Source organism: Rhea americana, unplaced genomic scaffold, assembly GCF_003343005.1.
Source record: "Rhea americana isolate MKP2758 unplaced genomic scaffold, rheAme1 scaffold_168, whole genome shotgun sequence".
NCBI classification, from domain to species: domain Eukaryota; kingdom Metazoa; phylum Chordata; class Aves; order Rheiformes; family Rheidae; genus Rhea; species Rhea americana.
In genome coordinates, this window is record NW_028185794.1 from 368,468 (window position 1) to 386,549 (window position 18,082).

Consider the following 18,082-nt stretch of genomic DNA (forward strand, 5'->3'; position numbering starts at 1 on the left):
TTTTTTTTTTTTTTTTTTTTTTTTTTTTGCCTTTAGTGCTGGAAAGCTTCCCATTCAAAATAGCCAAAGCAATAAACCTTAACACTGTTCATGTGACAAAACCTCAATGAGACCAGATTAGCAGATTATCTTTTTTAGCAGTATTTCAAACCTTCAAAAAACAAGCTCCAGCACATTGTCAAATGAAAAAGGATGATTTCCTGAAAAYATTGGCAGAGGAGATGTTTCAACACGTTGTTAGGGCAGCAGGACACCTGCTGCAAGGAGAAGGCTCTCCAGGGAGGATCTTGTGGTGGGACAGCCCCCAGGAAAAGAAAGCTCCAGTGTTTCCTACACTCACTCCCAYATACGGTTTCCCTAGGCATGGGGTTTGCCTCCTTTCAGTGCAGCCTGAGGATTCAGGGCTGTCTGCTTGTGGGCACAGCTGAAAATGATAATTAAAAAAAGAAAAAAACACCATACTTTTTTGAAAAATCTGCACATGTTTTTTGCCAAGCCAGTCAAGGAGCCTGTGGGAATTAGTCCAGTAGCTTGCACAGTGACAGGCCATGGTAAGATGTGCATCTTGGTAGTTCTCATTAAAATAAGGGCTGGAGTGGCTTCCTTATGATGAGAGACTAAATGGACTGGCTTGGGACTCTTCTGCTGAGCCCTCAGAGGCCACCACCTGTTAACACCCRTTCTCCACGTCTCTCCTCAGACCAACAAAGTGACAAGCTGGCTCGACGGGAGCTCCATCTACGGCTCATCGCACTCCTGGAGCGATGCCCTGAGGAGCTTCTCAGGAGGGAAGCTGGCTTCTGGGCCTGACAAGCGCTTCCCAAGAGAGACAGATGGGAGGGTCCCCATGTGGAAGGCTCTGGATCCATCCACAGGGACGGGTGGTTCCCAAGGGATCTATGGTAAGGAAGAACCTGGGATTTCCTTTCCCTGKGGGCCAGTTTTCCTTGGCAAATTTCCTTGCTCTGCTCCGTCTCTGACCTAGCAAGGCTCCAAGCCGAGCTCAGAGCTCCCCAGTGATTACCCGGTGTGCCTTCCTGCATAGGGCAATTGCAGGAGGTTTTGCTCACCCATCCCCAGGAGGAGAAAAAGTGGATGACAAACAGTGGTCCTGGCTTACATCCTCCCTTTCGCTCCCTGAGACAGTTACTTCTGAGTGGAGTGTGGCCAGGATGAGGGATGCTGTGCAGCACCCCAGGCTCAGGCAGCTGGTGTGCTAAGCCTAAAGGGCAGAGAGGGATCCCAGGATAGGGCAGGGGGATCATGGAGGGGCTCAGGGCAGCTAAGCACTTTCCTGAGTGGCTGTGGAAGTGCAGTGAGCAGGACCACGTGGCGTAGAATTGACAGACGCCTTGCAGGAGAGAAGGCATTTTCCTAGCCTGAGGAGGAGGAAGATGCATGTCCTGGAGGAGGCAGGACCGCATAGCAAAGATACACCATGAACTTAAGTCACCAGGCCCCTGGGAGGCAGTGGGTCAGCTCCCAGCCAATGCATAGATACCGACAGGCACTCGACCATCTAATCTGAGGAGATCTGTGCATGGGAAAGGGGCTGCTGATAAAACCTGCTCATCTTGCTTTGAATTCCTTACTTGCCCGACCTTTGGTCTGTGCTCAAGGCCTGGAGCTGCTCCCCCTCCACATGCTTCTGCCCCGTGCTGCCTCTTGCTCAGACTGCTCCTCTCCCCGAGAGGAGGTGGGAAAGGAGGGACGAGGAGGGCAGGGAGCAAGGGAAGATCATGTGCTGCCTGAACCATCAAGGCCAGAGGCACCATCCCCTTARCCACAGTGCTGGGGACGCTTCTCCATCTGTAGCCCCAGCTAACCCCATGCCCTGGACAGGGAGCCAGGGGGCACAGGTGGGGCACCCCAGCCTTCCTGCCCACGCCATGGCAGGATCCACCTCTCACAGCCCCGGCGGCTCTTGCAGACCTGGGGAGCGCCTGGGGGAACGAGAACCCTTTCCTGCAGGCTGAGAACATCGTTTGGTTTCGCTACCACAACCACTGGGCTGAGACACTGGCCAAGAAGCACCCCACCTGGCCTGATGAGGACCTCTTCCAACATGCTCGCAAGCGGGTCATTGCCACCTTCCAGGTGAGGTCAGGCTCCCCAGCCAGAGCAGCCTGGCTCTACTGGGGTCCCAACTTCCTCCCCATTGCTGGCCCTGACCAGCTCCTCTGTGCCCTAGAGCATCGTGCTGTATGAATGGCTGCCGGCCCTGCTGGGGAAAGCCGTCCCGGCATACACAGGTGAGGGACAACACAGTAGAGGGCTGCCTGTGGGCAAAGGGGTGACAAGGTGTGCAGGGGCTCTGAGTCAGGGAGAAGGGATGTGTTGGGCAGGTCAAGGGAGCTGAAGTGGCAGAAGGGGCCTGGTGCCTCCATACCTCCACTCCCCAGTGCTGTGTATAGCCATGGTTGTTGCCCCTGCAGGTTACCAGCAGCACATGGACCCCAGCCTCTCACCAGAGTTTGTGGCGGCCTCATCGCTTTTCCTTGCCACGATGGTGCCACCAGGCATCTACAGGAGGTAGGAGCAACCAGGCTGGGTTGCAGGAGAGCTGTGCCTGTGCTGGAAAAGGTGGAGCTGGTCCCTGTTCCTTCCCTGTCATCCTGCCTGTCACCCGGGGAGTGTAGGGCTTGCTGGACTCTGTCTCAGGGGCAGCCAGCCTTTGGGTTGTGGGTCCAGCCCTTCTCTCCTGTTTCAGAGATCCCAKGTGCCAATTCCGGGCTGGCCCATACCCAGCGCTGCGGCTCTGCAACAGCTTCTGGAGCAGAGAGGTATGGCGAGGGAGCTTGGTGGAGTCTGGAGGATGTGGTTAAAGCTCCATTTCTTCCCAAATTGCTTCTCCCTTTAGAGGATCCCTCTGAGGAATGAGATGCTTCCCTCAGAGCTGCCTGTCATGCCCTGAACTGCCATGGCTGGGGAGGTGGGAATGAAATCTCTCTGCTGGATGCAGAAACGGGCACTCCACAAAGTAGTTAGTGCTGCTGGGAAGAGCTAGACTGGGGAGCAGCTCTTCCTCCTATTCTCCTCCTTATGGTTATTTTCCAGCTTGATCCAAGTCAAACCCGTCYTGGCTCCTTTGCCAGCTATGGTAGCAGCACAGCTCTTTTGTGCTGTCAGGCTTGCATAGAATGGCTCATGCTTGCTGCCCATGGACCCAGTCCAGTCATGTCCCCAGGCTCTGTGGTGTGTACCATGGCCAGGAGAATCCAATGGTCACTGCAGACTGGCTTTGGGTACCAGTTTGGGGTGGGGRGTCTTCCCCATGTCTTCAGTCCTGTGAAGATTCACCTGCCCTCTCCATCTCCCTTCAGGGCACCAGRCTGCAGCGTGCAGAAGACATGGATGACCTGCTGTTGGGGATGAGCTCACAGATYGCAGAGCAGGAAGACAACATTGTGGTGGAAGATCTCCAAGGTTTGCACTACCCCACAGTGCAGCTGGTGTGTTGTTGGGGGGGCCTCTCTYCCAGGACTCTGTATGGGCTGAGGTGGGGAGGCGGGTCCCGTTGCCATCACTATCAGCACCTGAGCGCGTGCTTTGACCAGCTTCAACCTAGTTAATGGAGGTGCAGAGAAGCTGCAGGACATGTTAGCATGTCGAACTTTGTCAGTGAGAGTATAGAGGTGATCTACATGTTCAGCATAGCCTATGGGGGACATAGCTGACAGAGGGGCAAGGCAGCCCTGCATCCAGGGCAAGTGCAGTTGCTCCTCRGGGTCTGCTTTATTATTACCATGACTTTGATTCCACCTACAGATTTCTGGTATGGGCCTCTGAAGTACACCCGCACCGACTATGTGGCYAGCTGGCTCCAGCGTGGACGAGACCTTGGCCTGCCCACCTATAACCAGGCACGGGAGCGATTTGGTTTGAAGCCTCTCCAGTCTTGGACAAACCTTGCCCCACACCTGGGACAACAGGTAACGGGGGATTAGTCTGGGCTGAGAAAGTGTACGGAGTAACTGCATAATTACATGATGTGAATAAGTGTATCCTGCCCCCACGCAGCATTCCCATGCCACTGGAGCTCTACTCCTCTGGAGCAGAGTTGCTCTGGAAGCAATGTTTGGTTGCTCAAGCACAAGCTAAAGGCTGTGTTGGTCATCTGCACAGCCAATGGGCATGAGATGCCTGGGAAATGAATGTTCCCTGCTTCTCTTGAGGCTTCCCTAAACTTTCTGACACCCTGGCAAAATTCTCTCTGCTCATGCTGTGTTTGTATGTGTGGTGGGATTTCTGTCCAGGTGCTGCAGCGGGTTGCTGCCCTGTACACCAATGACACTGCCAGGCTGGAGCTGCTCCCTGGTGGCATGCTGGAGGCTGACAACTCCCTCTTCAGCGCCATCATCCTGGACCAATTTGTGCGCCTGCGTGATGGCGACAGGTTTTGGTTTGAAAACACCAAGAATGGGTAAATACCTCTCTCCATCTGGCATGCACAGAAGACTGCCCATTGCTCTATCAGCCATGCCTAGAGAGCCTTGGACCCCTCATCCCTATAGCCCAGGAAGCCACAGCAACTGAGGCTGGAGGAAAAAGCCATCCTTCAGCTTCCTCAGTTCTTAAAACAGTGCAGGGAGTGAATCCCTCCTGCCACCATCTGGCTTTCTGGGCCAAGTTGTGTCATCCTGGCCACCACTTGGCTCCATGTGTTTTTTCTCAGTTTATTCACCGGGAGAGAAACCAGTGAGATTCGCAACACCACGTTCCACGACGTCCTTGTTGCAGTCACCTATGCAAATTCAACAGAAATCCAGCGCGAGGTGTTTGTCTGGCATAATGGTGAGAGCTCTGTGCAGTGCCAGGACATAGGGAGCAAACAGCACAAGTGAGTTAAGGAGGAAACTGTTCCTCTGAGTTCGGACACAGGCCAGCCTTGGTGAACAGCCAGTGACTCAGCGAAAGCAAACCAGCTGGCAAACTGGCAAACSTGATGCTTGCTGTGCCCGTAAGCAAGCAAAACATACACGAAAATCCAGGATCAAATATAAGCAAAGCAGAGAGAGCTGATGTTGAAAGTGAGCTAAAGTCCAGGCATGTGCATTGCAACATGGTTGCAAAAGTGCCACTGGCAAGTGATGCCCTGGAAGGTCCTGCAGGGGCTAAGACTTGGCCTCTGCCTGCCCCAAGCTATGTCATACTCATCACTGATATGTTCTATAGCTGCTTTTATATATGCATACACTCAGGTCTGCAGGTTCAACCGGTGAGTGACCTGAAACTCTGTGAAGTTTGCAGATGAATTAAGCTTCGTGTACCATACTTGTGCTTAACTGCATCAGTCTCTGAATATATGCCCTGGGTACTGCTCTGTAATGCCTGCTCCTGCCCAGCTGCTATGCTAGTGAGGCTGTTGGTTAACCAGGGCTGCTCAGAAAGCTGGCTGGGCTTTCCTGAGGTTGTGGTGCAACCACTGTGGAAAACAGGCGAGGAGCTGTGTATAAAGAACAGTGCCGGCTAGATCTGAACGCAGGGAGCGCTTAGGGCTTGTGTCCCAGAACATTTTTGGTTCCCCGCAAGCTAGAAGCAGCATTAAAGGTCCAAGTCCCACACTGAAGGCTCACGGTGCCCCAGTGCTCTCCTGTGCCATCTTTGAAATGAGTTTTCCTGTCCCAACTGTTGGGATCCAAAATGCCTTTTCCACTTCTGATTTTGCCACATCCTTCCTGTTCAACAAAAGTGGAGRGTTTTTTGGTACATGTTCCAGCCCTTGCAATGTATTTTGATTCCCTAGATGTACACATCAATCAATTGTACCCGGAGGGCTGTCTTGATTTACAGCACCCAAGTGACAAGCAGAGGTACTGAGCCCTGATTTGGCACAGCCCAGGGTACCTCTCACTCTGCCCATCCTAGTGGGAGAGGTAATGTTGCTCAGCACCTCTCAGCAGAGAATCCCCAGAGCACTTGAGCCCAATTCTTTGCTCGGTTTGGTGTGGCAGGCAGAAGTTCAGCCTGGAAACAAAGGCTGTCCCCTAAAATCTGGAGTTTAATGTGAACATCATGTCAGTGATGGGCATGAGACAGTTTTTCAGTTCTCCTTGGGTCACCGAGCAGTGAACCCCACCAGCATCTTAATTGTAGAGATTCCCAAGAATGAAGGCAGAGAGGGATAAAAGGCTCATGACACTCACAGCCTTTCTCCCCCCATGCAGGGGACCCGTGCCCTCAGCCACAGCAGCTGACAACTCAGCACCTGGCCAACTGCACACCCATGACTGTACTGGACTACTTTGAAGGCAGCGGTGCAGGCTTTGGGATCATCATTGTTGTCCTCTGCTGTCTACCTTTAGGTTTGCTATTCCTTTTTTCCTTTTCTCCTCCTTTACTGGAAGGTGGAGATCAGTGCCCAGGGGCCAAACATCTCCCAGCAGGAGCTGCTGAGTCTTGGCCATTCTCGAGAGCCTTGTGGTGGCAGGTCCTTGAGTGCTTGGGATGGAGTAAGGCTTTCATGGACTGGTGCAGCCCTGGGTTAACTAAAACTGTGTAAGGTTAAACAAGGGTGATGGGGTCATACAGGAGACACTGCCAAAACAGGAAGGAACTTTGTGATGTCCGATGCCTCCTTCTCCAATGTGTCCCCAGTGAGTCTGTTTGTTGCCTGGATTGTCGCTGTTCTCCGCAAGAGAGACTTCAAGAAGCTGCAGAAGAAGCAGGACCCTAGCGTGCGGAGAGAGGTGACCAATGAGGCAGCACATGGTGAGGTGGCAYTATTAATCTTGTGATGGTAGTGTGRTGATGCTGCTAAAGTCAGGGCACATACCCAAGCAAGGCTGGAAAATAGAGCTTGGAGAGCTCCCAAAGAGGTTATGCAATCTCCATTAAGACCCAGCAGGATAAAGCYTTGAGCAACTGGATCTGACCTTACAGCTGGGCCTGCTTTGGGCAGGAAGTTGGACTAGAGACTGCCAGAGGTCCTTTCCAGCCTGAGTTATCCTATGGCCCTATAATCCTAATCCTCTCCAGATGACAGTTTACCTGAGGAAAATGGATGCAGAGCAGTTGCGCCAGTGGCTCCAGGATAGGGATGGTGTCTCCTTGCTGTGAAGGCTGGGAAAACCTTTGTATCCTGCTCCATGGCCTGCATTCCTCCCATGACTGTACACTTGAGCTCTGTTCTGTTACAAGCAGTCAGGAGAATATCATTTTTTCCCTTAACATGTATTTGGTCTCCTGGCAGACATGTGGCCAGTAACTAGTGAATAACATTGAGCCCACGTAAAACTGCAAGTCTAAAAATTTTAGAAGTGGGATGTGAAGGTTTAACAACTGAGACTCGAGCACAACTGTAGGGTTGTGCCAAAGATGACAGTCATTGCAGCAAGGTCAGACTATGAGATAGCAAAGTCTAGCTCCCCCTTCCCAGCAACCCATGTGACCTGTCAGGCATTTGATGTACCATCTCTGTGCTATGCAACTTTAGCAGGGAAGAAACAATGGATTAGCATCCATTAGCACAAGCCCCATGCCATTACTCAAGCTGCATTTCAGTGAAGGAAGGTGTTGGAATGAATGGGAGCTGAAGCGTGCCTTTCCGGCTGAGTATCATTCTCTCTCCCATCAGCCATGGAGTGGCATGGTCCCAAGATAGACAGTTCTTCTGTCTTCATTCAGCTCCAACCTGACAAAGTGCTCAAAGTGATGGATAGTAGGTGGTCTGTGCTCCGGAGCATTAGTCTGAAAACCCAACAAAGGGTGGAGGTGATTCTCTCCAACAACAAAGGCAACAGAGCTCTGCTTCTGAAGAGCCCCAAGGAGTACGACCTGGTGAGTGCCATGATGCCCAAGGACTGTCCCCTGAGCCCTCCAGCATCCTCTGCCACTGATCACGTATATGCTGCCTCACTCAGTCCTGGACTCAGAGCTCTTGAGGAAGCTGTGAACAGCAGCAGTGCTTTGTACTGAGCTGCAGCCCTCCAGACCAGTGGGCTTTAGCAAATCAGGTCTCAGTTGCTACCCATGGACACAGAAATGGCATGTGTGGGGTGAATCTAATGGGGGAGATCAGGCCAACTTGAAAAGAACAGCAAATAACTGCTGAGGAAAGCTTGGACTTTTAGTATGTTGGGTGTGATGGCCAGCCTCAGTGAGCACCTCTGTCACTGACAGCCATCTGGTGCTTTTCGCAGGTGCTGCTTTTCAGCGAAGAGGCAGAGAGGAGCAACTTCATTGGGAAGCTACGAGACTACTTGAAAAAGAGCAGCCTTGATCTGCATGTGTCTGAGATGAAGGAACAGAGTCTGCTGAAACAGGCAGTCACCCAGGAGCAGAGGAAAAAGATTCTGGAGACTTTCTTCAGGCACCTATTTGCTCAGGTATGTACAGGTGTGGCAGGCTCTGATGAATGGAGGAAGATATTTCTGTATTGACTAAACAAAGAATATTGCTGCTGTTGCTCTCCCTAAGAGTTGGTTAGCCACACACAAGGAAGAAGTTGCTGCTACTTCTAGAGTTACAGAAAATTTTCCATTGCAGAAGACACAGGCAGTTCTGCTGTTGTGATACACATACTTAATGGTAGAAAGAGACTTTGGCATGAGATGACAGATACCTGTAATGGTCAGTGCTTTACCGTTTACCGTAAAAGGTGCATAGTGTAGGAGAAATAAAGGTTGTTCCTATGGTATCTGTCATGAACTCTCTCCTGGGAAAGCTACTAGTCTTTGTGCAATAGGCTGGACAGGCAAGCAATAGCCTTCTGCTCTGCCAGCATTCAGAGTATTTCTTTTGTGGGACACAACCTACAGGTGCTGGATATTGACCGGTCTGATGCTGGAGAGCTCAGCTTTGAATCTTCACGGAAGGCAAAGGAGTCTCTGACATGTGAGCTGAGCAGGGCTGAGTTTGCCGAGTCCTTAGGGCTCAAAGCCCACTCTATGTTTGTGGAGTCCATGTTCTCGCTGGCAGACAAAGATGGCAATGGGTACATCTCCTTCCGGGAGTTCCTGGACATCTTGGTGATCTTCATGAAAGGTAGGACTTGCTGCTGGTTAGAGTCTTMATCTGTTGCTTTAAGTCCTGTTTCTAGGCTCTGTCAATGATGTCACCAGCAGAGTGAAGGACAAGATCCATCCAGCAGGTCAATCTGCAGACAGTTCTACAGATTAAAGTTCACTTCACATCGGACAGCTTGGATTTGAGTTACAAGGCAGTAATAATATAATTATGCTGACTGTACTTGAGGACAGCTATCTCAGAACAGCAACTTTTTGGTTTGTCTCCTCCCTCACCCAAGTCCACTATCTGTCTCCCAAATAGAYCATTGATAGATATCCCTTGATAGATATCAACCATATCTGACAGTATGCMCAATCCTTCCTAACTGACCGCTGGAAAGGAAAATTAGTAGGTGGAGCTGATAAATGACAGATTTAATCAAACTAGCTCCCAGAAAATGATTGCTATGAAGAAGCTTTCACATATTGAACTTGTAAAGTAATGCACAACAATGTCTTTACCTATTTTTTCACCTTTCACTTGAGAAAGTCAAGCAGAAGTGAGCCATGAGAGTGAAGGAAAACTCTGTTGCTGTTCAAACTGCCATCAGTAATTTGTCTATGAAAGCCTGGACCTGTGGCAACAGTTCACTCTGAAAAGATTGTGAGGGCAAAGTTTGAAAGCATCTTTGCCGGTGCAGATAAGATCTGGTTCTTATTCCATCTCTCTCCCTTCCCACCAGGGTCCCCAGAAGAGAAGTCCAAGGTGATGTTCAGGATGTATGACATTGATGAGAATGGGTTCCTCTCCAAGGAGGAGTTTCTGAGGATGCTCAGGTACTTCTTTTCATCCCTCTAGACAGAACAAGGAATCTTTGTAGATATCTTGACAATRTYTACAAATGTAGATGTCTTCACGAGCAGTTCCCAGTCTCTGTGCTTCAGTTCCCAAGAGGACTRCATGAAACCAAATGAAACTGGTCTGGGGCTCTGCCCTGTGTTATTTCAAGGAYTCAAGCTGTAGTACTCTAGTATTCCCATCTCTCCTTCTTGCTGCAGGTCCTTCATTGAAATCTCCAACAACTGCCTGTCAAGAGATCAGGCGGAGCAGGTGACCGAGTCCATGTTTCAGGCCTCAGGGTTTCAGGACAGGGATGAACTGACATGGGAGGATTTCCATTACATGCTGCGGGACCATGACAGTGARCTCCGTCTCACCCAGCTCTGCATCAAAGGTCAGCGGGAGCATGTGCAGGAGTGCTGGGTCACACCTGGGCCCATAGGTCTGGATGAGTTGGACAGCACCTAATATGTGGCTTCCAAATCATGTCCCATCTGTTTCTCCAATCCCTAGTTGCCCCGTTCTCCACGGGCAGTAATCTTGCATTGGTYCTTGCTCCATGTACAATACATGGAAGCAATTTTGTTCAGCACAAAGACTCTCCTCACTGCACCCCTGCCCAGCAAAGATGTCTAAACCTTGTCCATCAAATCTTACACAATGTAAATGGCTGTCTGTCCTTTTGGATCCTGAAAGGTGTCCCTGATGTATTCAAGAAAAACATACAGAACCGTGTCTCCTTCATAAAAAGGAATGAGCCCAAAGGGTAAGCTCTCTTCTCAGTCCTATTGCTACTGTTTCTTTCTCGCTTTTTGCCCTCATGCATGTCTATCCTTCACCTCTACCTCTCCAACAAATTCTCCTACTGGGTCTTCTCACTCCCTATACTGGCRAAGGGTCATGACCAAACTGGGACAGGCAGCATGAGCAGGCAGCACACTGTGAGGGACGCTGCGCTCTCCCTTCCCCTCCCCTTGTGTTCCAGACAGGCACATGGAGGAACTGCCTCCTGGAGAGGCTACACTGCAYGTGTTACATTCCTGAGGTGCCTCACCACAGGGAGGGGAGCCCACATTGCTTTTCAGGGCAATGGGTTATTTTGGAGTGAATTTGATCCAGTTAAAGAATACAGCAGGCTTGCAGGAAAAATTAAGGCCCCTTCTAGGCCGAGCCTGAGATGGAAAGCRTCTGTGAAGCAGCAATGGAGAAGACCCATTTCTGACTGACCCACAGACCTTCTTACAAATACAGTTTTCCTCTAGAAAAACTCTCTTTTTGGCAGAACCATCTTGGACAGGGAGAAAGGCCCAAATCAGGAAACTGTGACCCAGTATATGGAGCAAGAAGGGCAAGAACTGAGGAAGAGACTGGGCAGAAAGTGAGTATTCCCCCTCTTTGCCTTCTGCACTTGGGATCTTGTTCAGCCAGGCTGCTATTTTCAATTTCTGATGTCTCTGTGTTCCAGTAGGACTTAAGTCAAATAATTACTGTGAAGAACCCAGCAATGAAGGTGGCAGGATGGAGGGAGGGAATGCAACACCATCAGTGCCTGGGCAGACACATCACCCTTTCTTAGGCTGGCACACGGTGATTGCCCTGGGAATAAGCCTATTTCAGTGGGACAGTGCAGGATCTGCTGCTCACCACTGTAGCTGGTTCTGATTGAAATGTGTCTTTGAAAAAAAACATGTAGTGGCCAACTTCAGAGCCAAGGATAGTGGGTTGCAGAGTGTATGCTCTGCTTGCAGAGAGGGGCACTGTATGGCAAGTCCTGTCTGCACTGCCAGCCCTCCTCTGTCCTCTGGGGCTCTACTGCTTCAGTTCTGCAATGCCTGCAACATCAGCAGAAGAGACTCAAGTCCTCATTGCTGTGGCAATGGCAAATATTCCTCCCGTGAAGCAGTTAAATTGCCATTATTCCTAACCAGGAATAATATATCCTTCATAATTTATCCAACCCTGGGATTTTTCATCCCTCTGGAGGTTTTTTTATGGTTTTGCTTTATGGTTTGCCTATTTCATCAGGCATTATGTGCATATTTGTTATCAGCTTTCATAATTGTGTGAAGTGGATCATATCCTAAGAATAAGCTCTGATATCATCTTGTTTAGGTCACTGCACTTGTTTGCAGAGGGTTGTTCCAGTGTGCTAGGTGCTATAAAATCCYTGAGCCATATTCAACATCAGGTGACTCTTGAATTGATACCAGTTCTCCGATTTTTCCCAGAGTGAATCAGTACCAGCAACATGTATACACTGAAGCAAAACGGAAAAAATACCAACGGAACAAAGTTCAACAGAAGATCCAGGAGTTCAAACGTTTCATTGAGAATTACCGGCGCCACATTGTCTGTGTGGTCCTATTCTCTGCCATCACTGCTGGCCTGTTTGTGGAGAGAGCATATTGTGAGTGTCCTTTTGTTGCCCAGAGAGGTTGTGGAGTCTCCTTCTCTGCAGATATTCAAGGCCCGCCTGGATGCAACCCTGTCTAACATGCTCTAGGTGACCCTGCTGAGCGGGGAGGTTGGACTAGATAATCTCCAGAGGTCCCTTCCAACCTTACTGATTCTATGATTCTACGATTCCAGCCCTGCCTCCGTAGATGCTAGGAGGTGCATAAAGTTGGATACTGAAAACTACACACTGCATGGGACACACTGGGATGAGGAAGGTCCTGCCACAGCTTTGTCAAACGGTGTTGGTCCTCCCTTGAAATAATCAAAGAATTATTGAGGTCAGAAGGGACCTGCAGAGGTCCCCATTCCAACTCCCTGCTCAAAGAAAGGGCAATTTCAGAACTGAATCAAGTGGCTGAAGGCCTTGTCTAGAGAAGGTTTGAAGAGCTCCAAGGATGGAGATCCAGTCTCATTATGGTGCCCATTCCAGTGTTTGTCTGTCCTCCCTGTGATGAGTTGTTACGTGATATCTAATTCTAATTTCCCTTAGTGAAGTTTTTCCCATTGCCTCTCATCTTGTCACTGTGCCACACTGGAAAGAGTTTGGCTCCACCCTTTCTGCAACATCCATTACGTGGTTGTAGACAGCAGTAAGGTCTCTCTCTCTTGAGCCTCTCTCATGTCTCCTCCATGCTGAGCAAGCSCATTTCCATTGACCTTCTCATACACAATGTGCTCCAGCTCCCACCCATCCTGATGGCCTCCACTGGACTCATTTGTTTGCTGATTTGTCTCTTGTACTGGGGAGCCCAACTCTGGACATAGAGTATAGTATTGAGATGCAGTTTCACAGTGCTATAAAGAGGAGACTAATCCCCTCCCCCAACCTCCAAGGAGATTCTATCTCCCAGCAGCAGATACCAGTGCAGATCTTGGGTCCAACATAGCATAATATGTCCCTGTCCTCTCACAGCCCTGTCTCAGGTGGCTGCTTCTCGGCAGAGTCACTCTGGTTGCAGGAAGGGTTAGTGTGCTTGGTGTGTGATGCCCTACTCTGCTTTCTTCCCCCAGACTACGCTTTTGCATCCCCCCTCACTGGAATTGCACAGACCACTTTTGTTGGGATCATCATCTCTCGGGGGTCAGCTGCTTGCATCTCCTTCATGTACTCTTATATCYTGCTCACCATGTGCCGGAACCTCATCACCATCCTACGGGAAACTTTCCTCAATCGTTACATCCCCTTTGATGCTGCCGTGGACTTCCACCGCTGGATTGCCATGGCAGCCCTGATTTTCTCAGGTACGGGGTCTRCTGGGGAGGCCCAGGGAAGATGTCACCCAGGAATCACTGTTAAACCAGGAGATCGGCTCTTCAGGAGAGATCAGCCCATCGTGACACAGCTGGACCTGGCAGAAGCAGGCCACTGTGTATGGAGCCTGGCAAGACTAGACGCTTTGTACCACAGAACAGGAGTAATTGCTGGGCTGCTGGGCAYATCAGCAGGGTCTGCCACATGTCCATCTACTGCAGCGATGATGATTTTCTCTCCTGGTTTCTGTCTTCTACAGTGCTCCACACTGCAGGCCATGTAGTGAACGTCTACATCTTCTCAGTCATCCCTCTCAGTGTGTTGTCCTGCCTCTTCTCCAGTGTTTTTATGGATGATGGGTAGGTGCAGTTTGAAGGACAGTCCAGGCAGAACATCCTGAACGTAGATGAGAAAGAAAGTGAAATTTTTTTTTAGATAAATGTTAGGCTTATCCCTGCTCTGGCCAGTCCATGATCCATGGTGCATTTTTTTGTCCCTTTCTAGGTCACAGCTCCCTCAAAAGTATTACTGGTGGTTCTTTCAAACTATTCCAGGTAAGACTGGCTAGCAGTCAGGCTGTATAGCCTGTGCTTACTCATGTGCCAGAGACAGGCAGCCTCTGTGCAGCCCAGGTGGAGCCCCGTGGGGCAGGCCTGATCCATCCTGGATCCCTCGGTCCCTTCTCTTGCAGGCATGACAGGAGTGCTGCTGCTCGTGATTCTTGCTGTGATGTATGTGTTTGCCACCCACCACTTCCGGCGCGTCAGCTTTCAGGGCTTTTGGATCTCTCACCATCTCTACGTGCTGCTCTATGTCCTGGTAATGCAAGGCTTTTCCTGGCCCAGCTGGCAGGCAGGGAGGGAGGAGGTGGTGCTGATGCACTGCAAGCCCAAGACAGCACAGCCAGCAAGGAGCAGCAGGGGGTATAACCAGGCAGGTCCCACAGGTCTCAGTACTGAAAAGGACCTAGTGGCCTGGATCCTTGTTCCTCCTACCATCCTCAGACCTTCCCATCTCCCTGATACTAACAAACTGTTGGTGATGGTTCACTGGGCTGAGTGCCACACTGATGGGGACTGTTTCCTGTTCTTCTCCAGATCATCATCCATGGCAGCTATGCTCTGATCCAGCAGCCCCGCTTCCACATCTATTTCATTATCCCAGCTCTCATCTATGGCGCAGACAAGCTGCTCAGCCTGAGCAGGAAAAAGGTGGAGATTGGTGTGGTGAAAGCTGAGCTCCTACCCTCAGGTACTACATCCACACAGCCCCCATGGTGCCAGGTCAGGCCCTTCACAAGAGCGACAGGGCRCTGCAGAGGAAGAAGAAACCCAGCTACTTGGGGCTGAGTTTTCCAGTCCTGCTGCTGTGGAGGTGCGGGTGCCCCATGGCAGCAATCCCTGGCCCAGGTGGCATGCAGGTCATTCTGGCGCTGGAAAATGTCCTGCTGGCTGTCACATGAATTGGTGGCTCAGACTAATGCCACTTATGGGGGCAGCACCTTCACAGTACTCATGCATGGCAAGGGTCTCCTGGTTGTCCTCCACAGAGGAGGAAACTGAGGCACTTAGCTCAGCCAACACACTGGCTTTACCTCCCTGAGTAGGGATCAGTTATTTACCTAACAAGAACCACCTGGTCTCTTTGTCATGCCCTGGCACAGCCTCCCTGGGCGTTCTGTGCCCAGGCCTGGCTCCATGGTTTGTCCCTCAGCCCTGTCCCCCCACCACTAGCACAGGTCAAATGYGCCATCTTTCCTTGAGGCCTGTGATCTCTCCTAGCCTTTTCCCTCCACTGCTTAATGTCTCAAGCAACCACCTTAATGAGGGAGCTAGCAAAGTCCTCTGTCACTACCCCTCCCCCCCCCAGGTGTTACCCATCTCCAGTTCCAGCGGCCACAGGACTTTGACTACAAGTCAGGGCAGTGGGTGCGCATTGCCTGCGTGTCCCTGGGCACCAATGAGTACCACCCATTCACTCTGACCTCGGCACCGCATGAGGACACGCTGAGCCTGCATATCCGGGCTGTGGGACCCTGGACTACCCGCCTGCGGGAACTCTACTCACCAGAGAGCCTGGCTGTCATTGGCAAGCTGCCCAAGGTGAGGCCAGCACTGAGCACCAGGGGCTACTGCTCCAGAGATGGGGACCTTCTGAAGGCAGGCAGCTCTCAGGTCCAAAGCGACTTGGTGCTGAATTGTGTCCAAGCCCAAGGCACTTGTCCAGCCTTGAAGGTGGCCAAGCCCTGGGTGAGTGGAGGAGAGAGATGCTTTGCTAAGAGCCAGCTCCTTTCCAGCTCTACCTGGACGGACCTTTTGGGGAGGGCCACCAGGAGTGGAACAAGTTTGAGGTATCAGTGTTAGTGGGAGGAGGCATCGGGGTGACGCCCTTCGCATCCATCCTTAAGGACCTGGTCTTCAAGTCATCCTTCAGCTCCAAGCTGCTGTGTAAAAAGGTAAGAAGAAGGAGCCAAAGGGTAAGAGCCCTCCCAAAACACCTTGTGCTGCTTCTGGTCTCTTTAGGGATGAAATTCCCCAAGATCTGGCCAAGAAAGGCCCCCTTGGACATGAACTGGGGGTGCTGGCCACATATTGAGCCTCATCCGTTCRTGGCACAGATTTATTTCATCTGGGTGACACGCACACAGCGGCAGTTCGAGTGGCTGGCTGACATCATCCGCGAGGTGGAAGAGGCCGACCAGAATGAGCTTGTCTCTGTGCACATCTATATCACACAGCTGGCTGAGAAGTTCGACCTGCGTACCACCATGCTGGTGAGCCCCGTGCCAGGACTGTCCACCAGGGAGGCTGCCAGCCTGATGCCTGGGCCATGCTGATCTAATGTGTCCTGATCTCTCTTTCAGTACATCTGTGAGCGGCACTTCCAGAAGGTGCTGAACCAGAGCCTGTTCACGGGACTGCGCTCCATCACCCATTTCGGGCGGCCCCCCTTTGTGCCCTTCTTCAACTCACTGCAGGAGGTGCACCCTGAGGTTTGTGCTACTTCGTCTGGACCTTGGGGACCTGCATGGGGGCAGGAGGAAGGCACCCACTGGCCAGTGCAGGAAACAGTGATGTCCCTGGTCCCAGCCCATCCCTGAGGCCCTGCAGAGCTTGGTGGTGCTTGCACAAAGGGGAAGGCAGAAGGGGCATAAACCTCCCCCTACTCTCCGGAGACTGGAAGAGCCACGGTGATCACATTTGCCCTATGCCAGACAAATACCCCCTAACCTCACCCTATGATGAGACCTTGGCTGCAGCCAGTGCTTGGAGCTKGCAGAAGCCAAGTGGATGCTTCTGAAAACCCCCATTCCTCCTCCATGGTCCCAGTGACTCCATGGGAACTCCCTGGAAGCTTCCTCAGGCAGGGACAGCCTGCAGCCATGCCTAATGCTGCCAGAGGACAAGACGCCCAAGRGTTGGCATGAGCAAGCTAGCAGTGGCAGGGCTGGAGGGAGAGCTAATGCCATCAGATTCAACATCCCTTTGGCCTCCTTCTTTCTGCAGGTGCAGAAGATTGGGGTATTCAGCTGTGGCCCACCTGGAATGACGAAGAGTGTAGAAAAGGCCTGTCAGCAAGTTAACAAGAAGGACCAGGCTTACTTTGTGCATCACTATGAGAATTTCTGAACCTATCCCTTGCTGTTCACCCCTCCTCCCCCCCGGCTGCTTGCAGTGGTGAGCTGGGTTTGGCCAAGAGCCATGTGCCAGGACCCTTTAGCAGACATAGTTCAGTCTGCAGATCATCTCCACATCAGAGCCAGGTATCACAGTGGGCACATCCTCTCAGGCCATCTCCCGGCATGCATCTGCTCCGGCCTCTCAAAGCAGTACCAAGGCATCTTGATTGGAAATGCATGTGTTCAACCCCAGCACCCACATTGCTTCAATTTGGATGGCTCCCCCAGCCACTGTCCTCAGGAGAAACTCCTGTCCACAACTATGTGCAGCCTGGCCCATGGGAGCYGGGGAAGGGGCAGAACCGACAACAGGCACTCAGTGCACTAGTCCAGCATTGCCTGCACAGCTCGCATGTTCCCCTGGGCTGGGGCACCCTGCTACCATCGCACTGAGTTTTGCGCACTCCTGCATCCTGCATCCCAGGGTTGGGCTGGCAGCTTGTATGTCCCAATCCAGAAAACCCATCATTCAACTCAAGCRAGGCTCTACCGCCTTAATCCCACAAGACAGTAAAGCACATGCTCTACAGGTCACTCAGGGAACAGCGCTGAACAGCTTTTGGAAGCAGCTTAGCTCCTGTGCAACCTGAATTCAGGGCACTTTGCCCTGAGATGTCCGCACAGCGTGTGAAGCCAGTGAACTCCCCACCATCCCTCCCTGGGAAATGGGCTCAGCTTCCCTGTTGTACTCATGTGCTCTATTCATTAGCTCTCTGAGCCTTCTCTCTGTTTGCTCAGGGCTTTAGTTGTGTTTGCATTGGCCTCTTTCAGCAGTGCCACCATCCTTTGATCAGGGATCATTAATACTTGTTTAATTAATGCCTGGCTATGCATCACTGGGCTGCCAATCTCATGGGCTATGATTGAGTAATATCATTTCTCTTTGCTTAAATAAAGCTGACTGA

The 18,082-nt window shown here is 51.3% G+C and overlaps 1 protein-coding gene across 1 annotated transcript in view; it reads left to right on the forward strand.

Annotated features, from left to right (window-relative positions):
* The window catches only part of DUOX2 (dual oxidase 2), a 25,421-nt gene extending 8,294 nt beyond the window's left edge, over nt 1–17,127 (forward strand). Inside the window, exons 5-33 of the mRNA XM_085300682.1 lie at nt 701–902; nt 1,931–2,097; nt 2,192–2,252; nt 2,436–2,532; nt 2,711–2,783; nt 3,324–3,426; nt 3,769–3,932; nt 4,257–4,423; nt 4,676–4,794; nt 6,168–6,305; nt 6,598–6,711; nt 7,577–7,779; nt 8,142–8,327; nt 8,760–8,985; nt 9,692–9,785; nt 10,008–10,183; nt 10,486–10,555; nt 11,072–11,167; nt 12,018–12,196; nt 13,258–13,488; nt 13,758–13,857; nt 14,003–14,052; nt 14,190–14,317; nt 14,596–14,749; nt 15,368–15,600; nt 15,795–15,953; nt 16,116–16,271; nt 16,362–16,490; nt 17,005–17,127. Coding sequence (XP_085156808.1) covers nt 701–902; nt 1,931–2,097; nt 2,192–2,252; nt 2,436–2,532; nt 2,711–2,783; nt 3,324–3,426; nt 3,769–3,932; nt 4,257–4,423; nt 4,676–4,794; nt 6,168–6,305; nt 6,598–6,711; nt 7,577–7,779; nt 8,142–8,327; nt 8,760–8,985; nt 9,692–9,785; nt 10,008–10,183; nt 10,486–10,555; nt 11,072–11,167; nt 12,018–12,196; nt 13,258–13,488; nt 13,758–13,857; nt 14,003–14,052; nt 14,190–14,317; nt 14,596–14,749; nt 15,368–15,600; nt 15,795–15,953; nt 16,116–16,271; nt 16,362–16,490; nt 17,005–17,127 — 4,098 coding nt within the window. The remainder of the gene's footprint in view (nt 1–700; nt 903–1,930; nt 2,098–2,191; nt 2,253–2,435; nt 2,533–2,710; nt 2,784–3,323; nt 3,427–3,768; nt 3,933–4,256; nt 4,424–4,675; nt 4,795–6,167; nt 6,306–6,597; nt 6,712–7,576; nt 7,780–8,141; nt 8,328–8,759; nt 8,986–9,691; nt 9,786–10,007; nt 10,184–10,485; nt 10,556–11,071; nt 11,168–12,017; nt 12,197–13,257; nt 13,489–13,757; nt 13,858–14,002; nt 14,053–14,189; nt 14,318–14,595; nt 14,750–15,367; nt 15,601–15,794; nt 15,954–16,115; nt 16,272–16,361; nt 16,491–17,004) is intronic.
* The last annotated feature ends 955 nt before the right edge of the window (nt 17,128–18,082 follow it).